At 35.4% G+C, this 19,876-nt stretch overlaps 1 protein-coding gene across 16 annotated transcripts in view; it reads left to right on the forward strand.

Annotated features, from left to right (window-relative positions):
• The window catches only part of MGAT4C (MGAT4 family member C), a 337,651-nt gene that overhangs the window by 289,593 nt on the left and 28,182 nt on the right, over window positions 1-19,876 (forward strand). For 9 of the 16 annotated variants that reach the window (XM_048301684.1, XM_048301691.1, XM_048301682.1 and 6 more), the window contains one exon: window positions 19,359-19,489. The exons of 5 other annotated variants lie outside the window; for them this stretch is intronic. In XM_048301684.1, the coding sequence (XP_048157641.1) occupies window positions 19,480-19,489 (10 nt within the window). In that variant the 5' untranslated portion in view covers window positions 19,359-19,479. The remainder of the gene's footprint in view (window positions 1-19,358; window positions 19,490-19,876) is intronic. 2 more of the 16 variants (XM_048301693.1, XM_048301695.1) reach the window with 1 other exon arrangement.

Below are 19,876 nucleotides of genomic sequence, written 5' to 3' on the forward strand. Positions count from 1 at the left end.
ACTATAGGCTATTATTTAAATACTGAGGGGTTTTGCATACTTTATTCTAGGAGCTTACATTTTCTACCTGGACACAAATTTTAATGTTTCCCTACTATTGCAATTTACTTAAATTGATAGCTAAATGTGTATGTCTTTTAATTGTGCCATTCTGTTTCTTAGATAGTGTTTAGATAATCTAAGGTCTATAACTACTTCTGTGATGTACCAGGTGTGCTTTACCTAATTAAATTTTACAATATTTAGGTATCATTGTGCATGTAGACTGATTGTATGTATAGAGAAGACGCATGGATAAAACAAATTGTGACTAATATTCTATTCAAAACTCATAACTTTCATTCTACAACGTGTTAACATCCATCAAACTAAATTGATTAGCAAAATTTTTGTGGAATACTAGGCAAATATATGTGTCACAGGAAATAATATGATCTCTGTCAGAAGCTGGGTTTGTGTGAAAACAGGAGAGAGCTTTATTAAATGGAAGGCTTATCCAGCAGTAATCATAGAGTAAGATAAGAAGGACATTCATTCTACTGCAAATATTTTTCAAAGCTGTCTGATTCATTCTCCATGGACAACAAATGCTTTTGAGAATTCCCTGTGATCCATGTATAAACTACCAGCTTCCCACTTCTCATTGCTATCAATCAGATTCTTCTACATCTCAGAACAAAGCTCAATGACAGTAGCTTCAGACCTTTTATTCTGTCAAGAAAAAAAAGAAAAATATATGTTTAGCTAATTTAGAATACACTGCCATTATATGAACCCAATTAACCTGTCTGTAATGCATTTCATATTAAATTGCAAGATTTTTCAGTGAAGCCTGTTGCTAGTTTAAAATTCTATATTAATTTGGGAAGTATTAAAAAGTGCTTAGGTTTGCTTCATAATAAGTCCTAACTTCACATTAAATTGCTGTTTTAAGTCTCCTTCAGCTACTTCTTACATTAAAATAATTCTGAATTAAGTGTATGAGAAAAGAAAAGATTGTATTTTTTTCTTAATCATTTTCTGTTCTTCATTATCCATGGACATTAATGGAGTTTTAAATTGTGGTAACACCAAAGTTTTACACTTCATTAAATCTATGTGCCGATAATTACGGGCCTTATTGATTTCCTGTCTTTTTAGGTATTCAAGAGCTCTTCAGGGTTTGTCTCCTCCTGAATTGTTTTTCTCACATTGAGATGTGATTGCTAATCTTTCAAAAGAGAGGTTGAAAGCATTTAAGCTTTCTGTAATACATTCTCATCTTCTTAACCATGTTACAATTAATTAGATGAACTCACAAGACTTTTTCCCATACATAGAATAATTCAGAATTTTCTGTGATAATTCTTCTATAGCAAAAGATTAAAAAGACCTCCCAGTGGTCTCACAATATGCAACAGGGTACATTGTCATCACAACGATTTAGTTTTTCTATTAATTCAGAGCAAAATAACCCAGTTAGACAGATAAGGATTGCACAGATAAGGATTAATATTCAAAACTGAGGAAAGGATTTAAACTGCTAAAACATAATGCAGGCAGATAACAGTTGCCTAAATACAAAGCACTGATCTCTTTCAGTTTATTGATGACCTAATTGTGTAAGTATCTAAACTCTCTGGGACTGCCTGATTTGACCTACAAGCTCCATAGAAATGCAATTCCATCTGCATCTAGGTCTGGAGCAAACCAAACCCAAGCATGCTAGAAAATAAACTAGTCAGCAATATATGAGATGCAAAAACTTGACAGAATAGAGGCATTTCTTTTGGAGGACTTAGAACTTCTTAGAGCATATTGACAAAACAAGAAATGTAACAGAACTGTAGCAATATTTTGCCCCTCAAAGTTCTTGGAAATTTTATATTTTCAGATTATTGTTTAAGCTGTATGGAATAATTTTCCATTTTTCCTACTCAATCGGGAAAGCTGTGTAATAAACAACACAACATATATAGGCTAGACGAAATAATAAGTTAAATAACAAAACAAACAAACCATTAAAATCAGCAAATATCAAGGAGACTCATCTCTGGACAGGCAGTTAGGAATGTCAACTGTGACAAAAGAGTCAAGAATTTGGATATGGATTCCTTTTGAAGTGATTTTATTACCTCATTTCTGTTACTGTGTGTCCTAGCTCTGGCCAGAGGTTGTCGTTGATTTTTTTGGCATCCAGGAGGGGGCACGACTAGGACCTGGAGGTTATTCTGTACCACCTCACATAATTTTATGGGGTAGCAGGAAGTCACGCCGTAGTGACTGTGTTTTGATATGTAACACAACCTTTGATTTCTTATGAGATTAAATCACATAAAAGCAGTATTAGATATGCCAGTATTCAGGATGCATTTGCCTTTAGTTCTATAGAAAACATTATTTAATATTGTAACACATGCACCTTTATGGAACCAGTTGATTATCAAGTATGGAATAATTGATAATAATGGCATTGTATTTCTCAGGATTGTGACAGTTATGTCTGATTTCAGTTGTCCAGGGCTGCCCATCAAAGTTCAGGAGTGTTAGAATATCAGCAGTTTACAAACAGTCCCATGCAGTCCAATATTCAATTCCTTGTCATTCACAGTTGCCTCCCTCATGGGCAGATATACAGACCATAACTGGCAATTTTACTGGCAAGGATGAAGGGGCTGAAGACTGAGCATTCTAAAGAAATTCTCATTCTAGAGCAATTACAAATTATATGACTAAGAATACAAATATTTCTGAATGTTAGTAGTAAGAACTAACCAAGACCAAATCATTATTTGATCTTCAAGCCAAGTGGATGTTGAGTCCTACATAATATAGTACTAGAAGTGATAAGAATGTTTTTTCATGCAACAAAATTATTGCTCTATTTTTTGTCTACAAATCATAGGAAAAATTAAGAGATTTATTTTTTTCCAAATGGGACAAAAATATTTATTTTACAAATAAAATATGTGCTTAACTTGCTGCCAAGAATAGTCTACTAGATGTCATGTTCCCTCAATTATCAGGAACTAAAGCACACAAAAAACTTCTGCCAGGGAATCCAGGTAGGCAAACAAGACTCCAGTGATGCCATATTTATAATTAAGCTAGAAACACTGACAGGTGCTCTTCAAGCAAATATTTTTTTTTAAAAGGATCTCTTTTAAGGGGATTATTATCAACCTATTATTTCTACACTGTTTGCTTATAAAAATCTTTTAAAGACAATATTATGAGATTATGTAAATTCAATGGATTGCCACACCTGCTATTCCTTTTCTATGAACATAATTATCATCACAAAGTTCGGAATTAGATTGCTCCAGTATCTACATTTATAAAGAAATACATATTGTATATTTAGTGTTTTATTACCCTAGAAGTAAATATATAAATAATGTCTAAATCCTTTTCCTAGTATATTCTCAAACGTCAGAACTAGACTGTTTTAGCTATGGTTCCCCAGGTACTGCCTTTCCTCCCTTTTAGTAATGAGAGATACTTCGTCTTTCTTTACCTTATCTCAATGTTTTATTTCTTTCAAGGATCTTTCTAATCTCCATAAAATCATAGAATAAAAAGTCAAAGATAGTTTGGGTCTTATTTTTTCTCCAGGATTTATGGGTAAAATCAGATCCTTATCTTTAAATAATTGATTAGAATTGGGTTTAATGTGTTCTATCTTTCTTTTGGTATTTATATCTATCCTTCCAATTACATTTCTTCTTTTTTTTTTTTTATTTTTTGCAATTCATTCATGTGTGTTGAGGAGTATCTGGTCATAATATTTTCTGATGAAAACAAAGGGAAAAAGGTTCCTGTAATTTTTTCACTTTTCAAAGTAGTCTGCTTGAATGCTCTCCCTCCCTGGTAGGTAATAGAACTACACTTTCTTTTTCTTTTCTTCTTAGCATGTACTCTATTATCATCTCTACCCTCTATGGTTTTAATGTTCTCAGACAACTGTAGCTCTTTTGTCTCCTTAACCTTTCTGACTTTATCCTTACATGATTGCTTGCCCTATGTCTTCATACTCATCTTTAGTAATACATGATTGCTTCTATTTTGTGAATGACCTTTTTGATTTCAGTGCCATCAAATTACTACTGAAGCAGTCAAATATACCTCTTCTTATGGTTTACTCTTGTCTGTGGGCTGAATTCATTAGCTTTTGTATTCATAAAACTTTTTACTGAGTGTCAGCTTACTGTATTCCCTTTTGGCTGCATAATTTTTTTTCTAAGAGAAATTAAATATTTGACTTATTGAGGTCAGCTTTTCAAGGTGTATTATTTTCTTTTTCAACACTTTTTTCTTACTAAGTAATTTCGTAAAAATTACTTTCAGTGTTCAGGTTCTTATGTTCCTCCATTTTCAAATCAGAAAAAAAAATCAATTTAGCTGATATTACCTCTTTATAATTGCCTTCACTCACTGAACTGAAATGTTAAAGTACAAAGAATTTCCCATGTTAGTGAATTCAGTATATTGCACTTGATAAGCCTTAGAACTGCTGATCTAAACTGGTCCATCTCAATCTTAAACAGCTTTGTATGAGAAAGTTGTTATAAACCTTACCTTTATTTAAGTTACAACCCAGCTGTGCTTATTGTATGCATTAAGTTCTTGTGCCAGTTTCATTCTTCATTCTCTTTATTTTTGTCCTTCATTTTGCCTCCTTTTTCCCTTAAAAAATATCAACACATTTTAAGAATATACTGAGCTTTTTATTCTATTGTATTTTTCAAAAAGAACATTTAAACGTTGGTTCCAGCTAGACTTTCAAGATTTGTATTAGTATCATACTGTATCTCTAGAAGTAGAGTTGAATCAGCAAGAAGATTGGATTCGAGTCTCAAGTTACATTCTCATTATTATGGAAGTTTAAGATCTGGGGTTTGGTAGTACTCAAATCTTTTGCTACAGTCAAAGTCATCTTCTTGTCATTAAAGCCATTGAATCCACTTGCATTTGTTCCACATTTACATCAGTGTTGCTGTAATCAAATATCTAATAGAATTCATCTACTAACAAGTGGAGAGACTTTTAGGGTCATTTCAGATAAAGATTTTCATACTCTTCAAAAATCATGATGGAAAATGTTAGTACGTTAATTTCTACAGTGTTTAATATATATGAATGGGATGAATACAGAATAAAATTTAACGCATTTGTTTACATAACTGCAGTCACTACAGGGATAAACATCCCTGTATAACATTAAGTACTAAATGAAACAGAAGAAACAAGTATTTAGCATTAATTAAAAAAAACGAATAGCGATGTTCTTACTTACATTTTAGTTCAACTGTCTTAGTTTGCACTAAAGTTGCATCTGTAGGAAGACTTCATTAGCATCTCTTTCACACTAGCTAAAAAAAATAATCCACAACTAAGTTATTTTTTCCATCAAGCAGCCCAGCACAAAACAAAAAAATACATAAATATTGGACAATATTCCATTATTTTATCTCCAACAATCTGAAAATGACTCTACACTGCTCAAGCCTAAGCACTTAATACGCATCTTCAGTTTTGAACTTTAAAATGTCATTTAATATTCTGTATTTTAGAAAACCATCATTACTGGAGTCAGAATCAAACATAAGATATTTTCCAGACAAAACTTGCACCTTTAATAATGGTTTATAATTATTGTCTTCTCCTAAGTGTTTTCTAGAAAATGGTAGGTTGTCTAAAATGTATATGATTTGCTCACAAGATAGTGTTCCTGGGAAATCCAGTGAAAAAATAGTGAAGAAAATTTAGGCTGGTTTTTTCAGCCCATGTGACTTCAACTTTCCTAGTTGAGACAAAATGACTGCACAAGAATACTTTTTCTTTATCAGTTGAGTGTTGGTCCACACTGGCTCATATTCTGAGGTCCAGACCACTTCAGAGTGAGGAAAAACTGTCAGGACCTTAATACCAGCTCCAGTCTGCACTGCCTGCAACAGGCCTAAATAAATCCAAGTGCATAGCAGAGCCTTTTACTTTTGAAGTCTTGTACTGGGCACAAGTGGCTGGGTCAATGGAGGTTGAAGAGACTGAGCACAATGTGAAGGGGAGTTTAGACAGTTCACATCTTTGTTTCTCAATACATGAGTCAGTAATTAAAAGCTAATGTTAATTGGTTACAAATGAAATTAAGCAAAATTTCCCAAATCAAGACCTGTCTTACCAGCAACAAAACTCTGGGTTCACACTATTTTTAAGCCAAATCAAAAAGGCAGATAGGAAAAAGTATGGTCATGAGACTCAGCATGCTTGAGCCTGGCTGTATTGTCCTCCGGCAGTGTAGTTGGAAGTTTAGTGTTCTAAAGCTGTGCCACGCAAGTAATCAGAGATAACCATTATTAACCATTGATGAGCAGTCATGCTAATAATCACTGGTGCTTGTTTTCCAAAGTGGCTACCAAAGAGAAAATGATATTATAACTTTTAGAAGAATTGCAGTTTACTGTAGCATTTGGGGAAAGCACAGCATGAAGTTTCATACTAAGCCACACTGCGGTGATGAATGCTTTTTCTGTCCTGCTTCCATGAGTAGCTACAGTGCTGTTCATTAGCTCTAATATGGCATTAATACCAGCTAGTGACAGTAATGCTAACATTGGTAGGTTCAGAGATGCTGAGATGGGATCATAGATGTTAAACCAAATAATTTTTTTCCTCACTCTGGATACTCAGTATTTCTTGAAGTAACATTGAAACACCCATCTCCAATGGATTTTAGTGGTTCATTACATGGGCCCATACAGATGAAAAATGTGGTTATTATTTCAGTTGAATTTGTAGCACGTTCCAAGTACCTTTGGAATGATAAAAATAAGTTGAACACAATTTTCAAGACTGAGATATCTCTAAACCACTTACTACATCACTTGAAAAATTGCCTAATATTTTTTTTCATTTTAACATTAAGATGTATGAAAGCTAAGAAAAAATGTGAAGAGAACCCAACCATTTGCATCAACTATCAGCAATTTCTTGTGCTCAGCACCAAAAATTAAATGAAGGCTGTTGATTGTCTTCATACAGCTTGTTTTTAACAAGTGTAGAGTTAAAACTAAACCCTGCTATGTTTAGCATTACAGGAAGTGAGTGGTCTAGGTTAAAGTCCTAGACACTCTTTTGGGGTTTTTTGTTGCTAGGTCTACTTCAAGTTATATGGCTAAACAGCATTGCTAACTAATAAATGTTTGTACAAAATTAAATGCAATGCTGGTCCTACCCTAACTTTTGGTAAGACATACTCAAATGGGGCACAATCAAAACAAAAGCAAGGACTGAGCAGATGGAGCAGCCATACCACTTCACTAATCTTATAGTTTGCTCGTTTCATGACTGAAACTAATGTGCAATATACTTTAGGAGAACATGTTCATTTTTCCTCATGGGAAATACTTAGCCTTCCTATCTGCAGCAGAACATTCAGGCATCTTGTTCAACAGTTATGGAATTAAAGAACAATTCTCTGCTTCCTCAGGATAAGTGAAAACAAAATAACTTGTGCCTTTATTGCTATTATATCCCAGGGGCCAAGCTGAGAGTGAACACAGAGTTGTGAAGAGAGTGAAGAGACAGTTGAAGTATTTCTTAATTTTTGACTACTTGGCTTTCAGCACCGATACTGACCTTTTAATCCAATTTTGTTTATAATATTAAGAAATTGGACTATTTAACTTGCCTATGTTAGCTCTCTTTTAGAAGCTGAGAATCAAACCTAAACTGAACTCCTTTTATTTGTTTTTCCTCTTTTGTCTCTAGAATGCTGTAACATTCCTGTGTCTATGTCAATTATTCTCTTCAATGTTTTTTAACTTGCTTCTGGCATCTGAATTCTAATGGCTTAAAATTTAAGAGGCTTTTTTCTTATCATCATTTGTCCAGTACTTCTTAGCTTTAAGTATAGGTAATTATTACATGGTATGTGATCTTTCTTTTGTTTCCCTGAATAGCAAGTGTTGAGTTGAGGTCATCAATCATACCAGAATTTTTGCACATGTCAAGGTTGCATTCCAATTCTAATTTCAAGTATTCTTTTCATTTACAGCAAGTGTTTTAGTGAAATGTGTTTGTGTCACTTTTTTAGTTTTCTAGGACTAAATTTCCCTAATTCTTTTACAGCTACTGCTAGATAGAATGGGTAATGTTGAAAAAGATGGAAGAAAATGCTACAACATAAATATTTAATATAGGTTTATATGGAGAAAGTATCATATGTTTCTAAAACTGAACAGCTATAATACATATGTACATACAGATACATTTATGGCCCACTGCTAAGCTGAATGTATTAATCTTGTGATTCAAAGTTAGCTAAAGCTTCTTTTCATAACTGTATGGTATCATATTTTAAAAACCCCACACCGATATTTAGCATGTCTGATGTTTTCTGTTACACATTATTATCAAAAACTTTTCTTTGTACAATTGGAAAAATGTTATGACTTGACAAGTGATTTTCTCTCTGGAAGCAGTGATTTCATTGTCTCTTGTGAGAGTCTGCTCAGATTTAGTGAAGTTTATATAGTATTAAAAATATTTTTTCCCCTTTTTCACCCATATTCCTTCAAGACTTCCTGCTGAAATCACTGAATGTTCCCAAGTGGAGCTAGAGTCTTGCCGTACACTAGAGACACAGTGAGGGTTCACTGAAAAGAAATGTTTGTTGTCACAAGGCCTTTGTGTGAAGAGGAGGTAGAAACAAACCCTTCTTCTTCAAGAGAGCTCTGTGGAGCTGAATTCCTCCCAGCCCATAAGATGCTGACAGAGAAAAGCATTTTTGATTTCTTTCTTTCAAAACAACTTTCATGCAGGCAAGAGGCTATCGGACTTTAATGATGGGAATGAAGAGAAAAAGGACAGCTTCATCAGGAAAGACTAGGTCAATACATAACTCCAAAACTGCTTGGCATGTAGAAATTAGATAGACAACACAGACTATGTATAAGGAAAACACAACAAAAGTATTACCTGGGGGGGAAAAAAGAAAAATCTTTACAATAAGAAAACTTTGTTTGCAATTCTATGCCTTGATTCAGTAAGCTAGCTAGAATATCCCAGGGAGACGATACCAGCACAAACAGATTACAATACAGTCCCTATATATATCCTAGCAGAATTCAGTTTTTTATTCTCCTGTCATAAAATACAGTAAATGTTTCTGTGAGCAATACTCATATTTTTTTATAAACTAGATTATTAAGGGCAATGCTCCAATATCTTAATTAGAGATGGTGGCAGTTGAATTATGTAAAATTCTTCTGCTGTATTGGTAAGTTCTCACTAAGATTTTACAAAACTTTTTATTTGGATGCTTTTTGTTGAATCACATTAGTATTTCATAAGAAAGATGAAATGTACAGAGGAGTCTGATCATACTGCTAGCCTCTAACATTACTCAAAAGATCACAGTTCGTTTCAACATTCTTTGTAAGAAATTTGGACAATTATGTACTGTGGATTTGAATTATGGATCATTTACTCAATTCTTCTGATATGGTAGTTACAACAGACTGCATTCTGATATCCTTTCACTAAAAATTTGCAAAACATCCAACACAGAATATTTCTAATCAAACATTAACTTTGACAGCACTGAAAAACAAAGGCTTTTTAACTTCCATTCAGTCTTCTATTTTTTAATGTGTATATGCATACACGTAATGCCTATATGATGCATATGTGTATGCATAACTTAATGCATATGTACATATTTAACTGCACCAGAATTAAATTTAAAAATAAACTAAAAACTAAAACTTTCTTTAAACAAAGTAAAAGTTAAAAAGAAAACCTCTTGCATTTGCTTTACAAAAACCCACCTAATCATCCTATTGTATGTTAGTTTGACCATGATCTATTAATTCCCCTTGCAACTCTAAGGGATAGTGATTCTTTCCTTTTTTATAGGCAGAAGTTTCTATAAACTTGAAAACTCAATATTTTCTGCTGCTTCGTATGCTTGGAAGGGATCTTAAGGGTTTCATTTCCCAAAATGTTGCCACCCAACTACTTTTTAGGGCTGTGTTATGCACAGAAATGGTGTTGAAGGCCTGAGGGTTACAATAAGAGCCTGCATACTCTCTGTCATAACCTGTCAAATTCCACAAATATTTCCCCTGTGAAGTTTTGAGCTTCTGATTGCTTGCAGAGCTCTGACCCCTGGTTTACAGCAGATCAACATAACTTTCCAACAAAAGGTTTTAACAAAGACAAAATCTCAAGATTTGAAGGTGGAGAAGGTGAAGAAGGATTTTTTTCCTTACAGTTATATCTGTAAGAATTATTGGTAGCTTTATTTGTTTATGTTGGTTTCATCTGTAATTTGAGGTGCAGCTGGTAACATCTGAGAACTTTCTCTTAATAAATCCATCCAGAGTTGTAGCATGATGACCAGTGCCTTTGATCTCCCCCACTTCCTATTAAGGAAGTTTATATTCCCATTCTGTGAGCTTCTGCCCTGTAAATCTAAATTTTCTTAGATGGGAGAAGTGCTTTCTGATCCACAGAGAATGTGCAGCTATTTGTGGATTCTTTGGGATGTCATGCCTGCTGTATAGCTGTAAAACATTAGGTCAACAACCCAGAGGATAACCTTGGTTACCCTGAACTAGGGAGCAGAGCAAAGTGTCTTGACCTGGCTGACACGGATTATCTGTAGGCAATACCTGCTGAACTCAGTTTTCCCAAGACAGGTATCAGCTCTGATATTTTGCTGTTTTGTTATTAAAAGAATGTCTATCTAATAAAAATACTCAGGTTTAAGAGGAAAATATATGTTCCTTAATGGAAACACATGAGCGATTTTCAGGTTATATATAAAGATGACATCTCCTTTTTTCTTAGAGAAACTGATCAATAAGACTTCAAATTTTACTGTTAATACTGCCAAATTTTTGATCATATTAACATCTTTTTCCATCAATTACTTAGCTCTTGTCTTTAAATATTCAACTAAAATGCATAATAGTCCACTGTAGACTCCTAAAATGAAGCTCTGTGATGCATGTAAAGACTTATATAAAAATATATATATTTCAGTGATCTTTACCTAACAATGAAATAAGTTTTGACTTATAATCCCCATCAATCACAGCATTGCTTTCATTATTTTTCTGAATTTAATAATGTAATTGTAAAGCTATCTCACAATGGTAGTGAGATATATCTATAATCAGTAAACATTTAACATTTTGACTTTCTAAATATATAAATATACATACGTAGGAATTAGTGGAAAGCTGTTCATTATGCTGTTCACTGAGAGTTATTTGAGAACTGCAAGACTCTACATGATTCTCATTAAGTGAAATATCTGCAATGATAATATATTATTGTGCCATCTGCTTAAGAAATTGGTATAAATTAGCACTTTAATATTTGACCTAATATTAATCAGTACAATATAAACTATGTGCAAATCATGTATATCAGGATTAATGGATTTTCCAGGCTTGTCTGAAATTAAATTTGAATATACTCCAAAAGAATATTTTAGTGAAAAGTCTTCATAACACAGGTCTGCATTGTGGTACCCAGTCCTAGCCACAGCATCCAGCTGGATGTTGACATACAGGGATGCCATCTCTCTGTGCCTCTGAGACCTATAGGGGAAATACATGTTTGTAGGTCAGAAATACAAGCATGGCACAGTCTACTGGCCCCCACATCTGGAGAAGAAAGGCAATATGGCAGTGGGTTGCACTGTGGCTCACTTGCCTGCTCTCTACACAAATTGAGCAAATTACTGACTATTGCGACCAAGGATGTTCCCAAACTTGAGAAATCATTTCAGTCCTATATGTGTCTCAAAGTAAGAAAGTAAATAAAGGTAATAAAAATGGGAAAAATAATTATATCTGGAGTATTAACACATTTGCCATTTAGAAATTTCTATGTTAACTATTGGATTATTAACTAAACTGTTGATTCCTTTGTTAAATGTGTATTCAGAAATTTGAAACACTCCAAAAATTTTATTGTTGAGATATTTCATCCTGGATACCACAATAATTATTTTTTCTAGCTCCAGTATGAAGCACATATTTACATTGAAAAGACAGTTTTGCACGAGTAGCCTGTGAACTGCAGGATGAATCAGAATATGAAACATGGAGCAACCCTTGCCAACTCTTGTGCATGTTAATAGCATTTTTTCAGGAGTTTTGCTGACTTTAATAAAATTCATGATGCACTTATGTATTAGTCATGTCAGAAGGACTAATCTGAAGGCATTTCCGGAGCAGCAGATAGCTCTGCTGCTTGTCCTAGTGACAGTGTTTCTGATGAGCCTGCAGGCTTGGAATCCTTTTCCGCTCTAATTGTAGTCTTGTTTTTCTTGACGTAGACACAGAAGTGGCAATGGATTGAGGGCCTTTGTATTGGTCTGCAGCAATGACCTCAGTAATCTTATCCACTAAGGTGGTGACAGGAGTCTCGAAAATAAAGACTTCCCTACCACTGTCCTCTCTGGAGCAATAAGAGAGGCTTCCCTATGTGAAGGTGAGGATTTGGTACCCATTATGTAGAAGCTGAGAGAGTTCAGAAGTTGTGTTTGCTCCTCTGCCCCAGGCAGGAGACTTACCTGCCCTATGCCTGTTTTGCTGCACGTACCTCTCTAACCTCCAGGTTCAGGGCTGTGCACAGCAGGACCTGGCTGGTGTTTACCTGTTCCTTCACATGCCAGCAGCTCTTATCCTGCCTGATGCTCAGACACTGTTCCTGAAGGACAGAGGTAACCTGCCCGTCCCAAATGGGATCCTATCATAACTCCTTCCATAACTCCAGGTCCTGCCATCTATCCACTGAGCACCACAGAGGATATTACCCAGAGAGAAGGAAGGGCCACGCTGCCTAGCATCTGGAGATTTAAAATTCACTACATCTGTAGAATCTGTAGATACCAGACACCTATTTCTTGTTTGTGTCTTTTTGGACATGAGGGAGAAATACAAATTACAGGATTGCCTTTTTTGGTTCAGCTGCCAGGCCCACTAAAAGACAGTATATCAGTGGACCTGCTACTGTGTGAACTCTGTTCCCTCTCAGAGCTGCTGGGTTCACAAAGGACTAAAGGTGACTCAGGATGATGACTGGACTGCCAGGGTTCTCTGCTTCAAGAAGTTTAGATTAGACAGAGACATTTAAGTCTGTTTTCCTGGGCTGAGAGAGAGAAAGAAGGTTAATGAAGATAGTAAACATTTTAATTTTGCTAGAATGCGTAGATGCCCCAGTGTACTTTCTTCTTGCTGTCTGCTGGTGTAGGGCAGTGTGAGGTGTTGGATGTGCAAGGTTCTGAAGGCAAGAAAAGACCAGAAGTGACTTACTGAACTTTCTATAAGGGAAATGTGGAATTTGTGCTCATGGCCTGCTAGTGTGTATATATGCATGTTAATTAGAGTCTGTAGGTATAGTTTCTTTCATTAACATGTCTTTTGGAAAAGAGAAAGGTAAGAGATACAGGGCTGCCAAGTACCTTTCCCAGAGAAAAGGATAACAATTTCAGTGAAGAAATGTTTCTTAATACCCATTCAAAATCTCTCCTGGAGCAACCTGATACTCTTTCTTCTGGTTCTATTTCTTGTTACTTGCAAGAGAATGGCACCCACCTGGCTACAATCTCCTTTCAGGTTGTCATAGAGAGAGATAAGGTCTCTCCTGAGCCTCTTTTTTTCCTGAGCCTCTTTTTGTCCAGGATAAACAACCTCAGTTCCATCAGCACCTCCTCATCAGACTTGTGCTCCAGACCCATTGCCAGCACCATTGTCTTTTGCTGGACATGCTCCTCCACCTCAGTGTGTTTGTTGTAGTGAGAAGCCCAGACTGGAGGTGAAAGAAGAGCCCCAACCTTAGACTGCAAATCTAAGAAAAAGGGACTGCCCTCTGTGGACACATGCTGTGCAACTTCCACAGCCCATCCAGTGTGTGTGGTGTTTGCCAGCTCCTCATCTTCCCTGCATTTCTCCTTCTTTTGTATTCTGCACAGTATACACTGTGCTTTGTCCTCAGAGTCTTTCCACCTTTGCTGTACTGGGAGAGCAGCTTTGCAGTGTGAGGACAGGAATGAACAGCTCACCATGTAACATGGGCTGAGAGCCAGTCTCGCAGAGCAAGCTGGCAGAGTGGGATGTGCTGGGTGCAGAGCCTTCCACTGAGCCAGTCCTCCCAATAAAGTGGGGTTTTGCAGAGAACTATCCTTCAGCAGGTCTCTTTGCTGGGGACAGAGATGCCCCTCCACATTCTCTTTCATATGAAGTGCCTGAGAGGGAAAATTCACTGTGAGAATGTCAATGCTGTTCTAAGGGTCTGATATTCCATGGGGATCTAACTAACAAGCAAAGATCAGTTTTCCAAAGTTTTTCTGGAGAGAGAATAGTCCAGGTTGTGAGGAAGGGAGTATGGTGGAAAGATGCATGTCAGCTGATGGGAGGAAAGGTTTTGGTGCAAATGTCTCAAAGAGGGTGTCCCGTATAAGAGTTCCAATCATAACTGCCTTTGAGCTAAATCGCTGGGCTACTATATGGGGATGGCAGAGTGGGGAGAAGTCTTTAAAGCAAAATGAACTGCCTACAAATAGTGAGATTCAGAAAAATGCTGAGAATTTTATTTGAAGTCTAATTAACCATTCAAAAGTGGCTCATCAGTAGCCAGTAAAAATTTATATTTTGCACAATATACTCTTTTGTCAAGGGATGCATTAAATGTCCAGGTGGTTCAGGCAACAAAAAATTACTTCGTTTTGAATGTAGTCATACCTCAAGAGTTTAACAGAAAGCAGTATAGGAGAACACAAAAAAAAAAAATTTCTTACCAAGGTGCTTCACTTTCCTTCTGAAGTGATAATGTAAAAATATTGCATTGGTCATTTTCTCGAGCACCTAGTGTTTATACATGAAAGAATTTTAGTCAAATATTAAAGCAAAAGATTATAAGAAACAATTTCTTTTATGAGTTTCTGAAAACCAAAATTGCTTTAAAACTATTACAAACTGGTTTTGGCTCTCTTTCAACCAAAACTACAACCTGTAAGCTTTCAAAATATTTTCTAGAGGTTGATAAAATATCAAAAAGGAAGTAATTAACCTTTTATATGAGTTGTACTTTATTCTTAGTATGTTCTCACATGGCTATAGATTTCTTACAATTTACTAAAGTCAATTTAAGAGCACTTTCAGTTTCTAGAAGCTCAGTTCAAAAGACTTTATGCATTATTACTGAAAAGCTTTTGGTCTATTTAAACTGTATATCATAATTATGCCACAAATACGTCACTAAGTAAAGCATCAAATTAGATAATTTTTATAATGCCACAATTTAGCCATTCAATATCTCTCAAATTCTAACATGCAGGAAAATTCTCCTATTCTGTCAATGGTACTTCTAAATTTAATTTGCCCGTCTTTATTCTGAAAAAATAATTTTATTTTTATAAGGACTATGAAAAATAAAACATAAAAGTAACTTATAAATGAAGGAAGCTGAACTTTAAGTGCCATCATTCAGTAAAAGAATTTTCAGTTATATTTTGTCAATGTAAATATGTTTACTACTTCAATTGATATGACTGAGACCTTTTCTTTGAGAACCAAACGGAAAATACTACAATACATTTACAGTCACACAGTAAAGTGCATAAGTGTGAAAAAACATTTCAGATGTTCATTCGGGGAAAACATTACATTCATAAGGTGACTGAGAAGAAAAAAATCACTTGTGAGACCAACCTGTTTTTCCATGATTTTGCTGGCCATGTAGACCTTTTCCCACCACAATATGTCATGGTGTGAGTTGCTCACATGTGTGTGTAGATGTATGGCACTGCAGAACACTAGAGCTGTTCACTTGGCTCCAAGTATTGACTTTGGAAAAAAAAGAGTAAGTTTATGAAACGTTTGTCCTTTGGAGAAGTTTAGGGGTTCAGATTGGGTTTGTAGTGGTTTCTGATTTTCAACACCCCCTTCACCCGCACCCCACTTCCCAGGAAGGTACTTCTGACATTTACACAAGATTAACACTGGAATAATTTTGCCAGTCTGCAGAAAGCAATCATTTCTCCTGCCCAGTAAATAAGAAAGAGCATTTTGTTCTATAAACCTAGCTACTCAAAGATAGATAGATAGATAGATAGATAGATAGATAGTCTTGTTTGTATTTCTGCTGAAATGGAGAAAGAAAACCAGTGGTTTGATTTGAACACATATATGAAAATCTTCTTACTATTTGAATGCAGTATGCAAAAACAATTACTAGAAATTCATCTTACTAAATGAGTAGCATAGATGATTGAAAAGATTAAATGTCTTTTGACAGACACTGACTGTTTAGGAAGAAAGGTGCAATTCTTTTGCAGTTAAAAACCATAGAGTGGCTTTGTAAAACTTTATAATACCAAAAAATAAAATTAAACAGGAAAAAAAGAGTCAATGCAGACACCTATTAAAAAACATATTTAAGTCAAAATGGAAGATAAAAGTAAAGGTTTTAAGAACCCCAAGTGTAACTTTTAATATCTAATTAAATTCTACTGGTAAGTCTTTCACATATGTGTGTTAGCAAGCATTTATTTATTCACAGATGCAAAAGGAATAGTACTTAAAATTATGATATGGGCCAATTTTAAGTTCAGGAGAATTAGAGGTCATGTTAAATTATTTCTTAAAACCACTCAGGTAAGGCTTTAAATACTCCAGCCCATCTTGCAGACATGAAAACTTCTCTATTGCTGTGAAAAACAATCAAAGCTGATATCAGCTGTTAAATTTAAAGAAAAAAATATGTATGAAATAATTTTATTTATTTGTTTTATTTTTCTGGACTTAGATTCATAGATTTCACTAGGCAAATTGAATTTAACATCTTCAGAAAAGATTTTATAAATTCCTGTAAGTTATACTTGATCTCTCTGGAAAATGTCCCCCTATTTACACTTCAGAAACAGCCTTTGCTGAAAGAGATGAAACCATGTAAAAACAGACCCTTTGCATCCCCTGCTTTCCTTCCTGAAATCCTTAGGCAGCCCTAGAGGTAGGTTCACACCGGGCAACAAGAGCCGGGACTGCCCGGTACAAATACCGGCTGACTTGGCACAGTACTCCTCACATCTAGCAGAGCTTTGCTCTAGAAACAGAGCAGGTTCAATGAACGGGCTTCAGAGCAGCTGCCAGCATTCATTCCTGGCAGATGACAAATGGAGATGTGTGCCATGCAAAAGCCTCTTGCTAGGTTTCGAGGTATTAAAGAAAAAGTAATGGAAGAATGTGGCACAGGGACAGGCTTGCCTATCATCCATGAGGACTACTAGAAAGAGAAAAATCTTTATGATTATTTGATAGATTAGAAAAAATATTGGTGTGAATTATAAGACATTGCCCTTAGCAAAAATAAATATGGGAACAATATATTATGGATATGCAACATATGAAAATCAAAGCCATTTAAAAAATTATTTAAGAATAATTTCCAGGCATGATTCTGAGTCTATTTTCAGTAGCTTATACACATTAAAAAAAGAATCAGCTTTTGATCTGTAACTGGAGAGAAATTAAGAAACAGCATTCATTGTTTACCTTCCTTTTCTTTGTCTGTTGATATAAAAAATTAATCTGGAGGAGGCAAACTTAAATTGAAGAACAATTTCTGAGATGGCAGAAAAAGCTGATTTCAGTATATGTGTGGCAATTTGCATAAACCAAGGATCTTTCTTTCAGCCTTCTCCAAAAACAAAAAAGGGGGGGCCTGGGGGGCAGTATAATTTTGGCCTATTTACTATTTGATCAGTTTGGTTTCTGTCGTTCCTACTCCTCTATCACAAGCAGAAACTCCTCAATGAGAAGTCACTGCTTTCTGAGACATGAGCCAGGAGCTAGAATTGTTATTATCTGTGGAGAATATTATTGTCATATAGTGGAAGCACTGCACTATATAAATGTCAGACATTAGAGCTAAATTATATATTAATTATTTTTCAGTGACTAGGGTTACACTTCTGCAGATTTGGATTTTTCAGCTTTTTTCCCTTTTTTTTCCTTGTATGCATGCGCACAGCCTCATGATGAACGGCCAGAGATAAGGCTATAACTAGCTGACACTCTAAGAATCTTTGCTCCCTACAATGCTTAGTGCTGAGATAATTTTCATTGCTGAGAGCCTGAGGATGCATGCAATTTAGACATGAGTTCTGCTTTTCCAAATTATGCTCTGATTTTTTTTTTCTTTTGGTGGTTTGACATGCTCTCTGCAGCATTATTATTATCATCATCATCTACGATTTAACACCTCTCTTTTTATAGCTGCTTTAAAGTCCCCACAGTCTAAACAAATACACCACTGACCATCATTTATGTCTACAGTAATAAAAGAATTTATCATTTCAGCAATTTTCTCAGCTATTAGTAAAGGGAGTTTTATGCTCTCTACTCAGGCTTCATTTTGTTCTGAAGACCAAGGGGTGCTTTAGTATGTGGAGGAATCACAGAAGCAATCTATCTGTCTACTCAAATTTTGTGTTTAACAGGTAACATCACTAAGGATTTAATGGCAAAGGACGGGCTGAATCATTTATCTTAGTACAGCATCCCTATGCTGTTTTCATTCCAACAGAGGGAACTTATAAAACTATAATTTTAAGTGAGACTGTAATTTCTCATTTCAGCACAGGATAAAAAATTCTCTTCATTTTATCAGCAGAATTATTCCCTTCCCTTCCCTTCCCTTCCCTTCCCTTCCCTTCCCTTCCCTTCCCTTCCCTTCCCTTCCCTTCCCTTCCCTTCCCTTCCCTTCCCTTCCCTTCCCTTCCCTTCCCATTATTCTCCACTCTTCAGGTATCCTTTTTAAAGCATTTTCTTCTGCAGTTTGTAGAACAGCTTCTAGTAAAATAAGAAATACGTTCTCATATTCCTAATGCGCCACTTATTGTAGCACTCTCCCCTTTTTATAGCTGTTCAATAATGCTTTTGGAATTAGTGTAATCTGATTTACTTTTGATGAAAACATTACTGGTTTATTGGAGATTCACAGGCAGATTTTCAGCTGGCTATACTCATTCGAATAAGGTGTCTTAAGAGATAGCACACTTCAAGCTGTGATTTTCCTTCCTTCTATTCTCTCCTTTTCACTTCTTATTTCTTCCCAGATACGAATTTTGAACTACTGTTGAGGGTGTGATATGAGGATATGGGTTACCTGAACATTGGTAGCACTGACTATTAACTATCAGATTCTAAAATACAGATGACCGAATATCATTTACATTTAATTGTATTATGGATAATAGAATAACTTTCCCATTGATCTAAACTGGTAGTAATTACCATAGTCGTTCCTAATAAAGTTGATGAGATTTGAAAAGTGTATTTTCATTTCTTGTCTTTCAGTTTCTGACTTGGATCTCCAAATGGTAAGGCATTCTACTAGGAGAGTTTTCATGTCTTTGTTATGAGCTGTTGCATGATGACTTTACACTGAAGTTTTCAATTCTTGCATCGGGTGGCACAAATGAAATGTTGTAAGTGTTTTTATGACTTTTTTCATATTTAATTTTCATATTTAATACTAGGTAATTCAATTGTAGCTTTAGTTCTCTACTAATGTCAGAGATTACAGCCTGAGAGTTCCAGATTAGACACCTGGGCAAGAAAAATCTACCCGAAGGGCAGGGCAGCATTGGAACAGGGTATCCAAGAAGGTTGTGGAATGTCCTTGCAGATTTTTCAAGTGTTGGCTAGACCATCACAGCTCACCTTTTCTAGTCTTGGTTATAGTCCCATTCCATGCAGGAATTGACCTTTATGAACTCCATTGACAGCCCTCTCAACCAGCACTTCTATCTTGGAAATGGGAATGCTGTGACTCAGTAAAACAGAAAAGGTGAAAAGAGTCAGCCGGCATCACA

This window comes from Corvus hawaiiensis, chromosome 4, assembly GCF_020740725.1.
Source record: "Corvus hawaiiensis isolate bCorHaw1 chromosome 4, bCorHaw1.pri.cur, whole genome shotgun sequence".
NCBI classification, from domain to species: domain Eukaryota; kingdom Metazoa; phylum Chordata; class Aves; order Passeriformes; family Corvidae; genus Corvus; species Corvus hawaiiensis.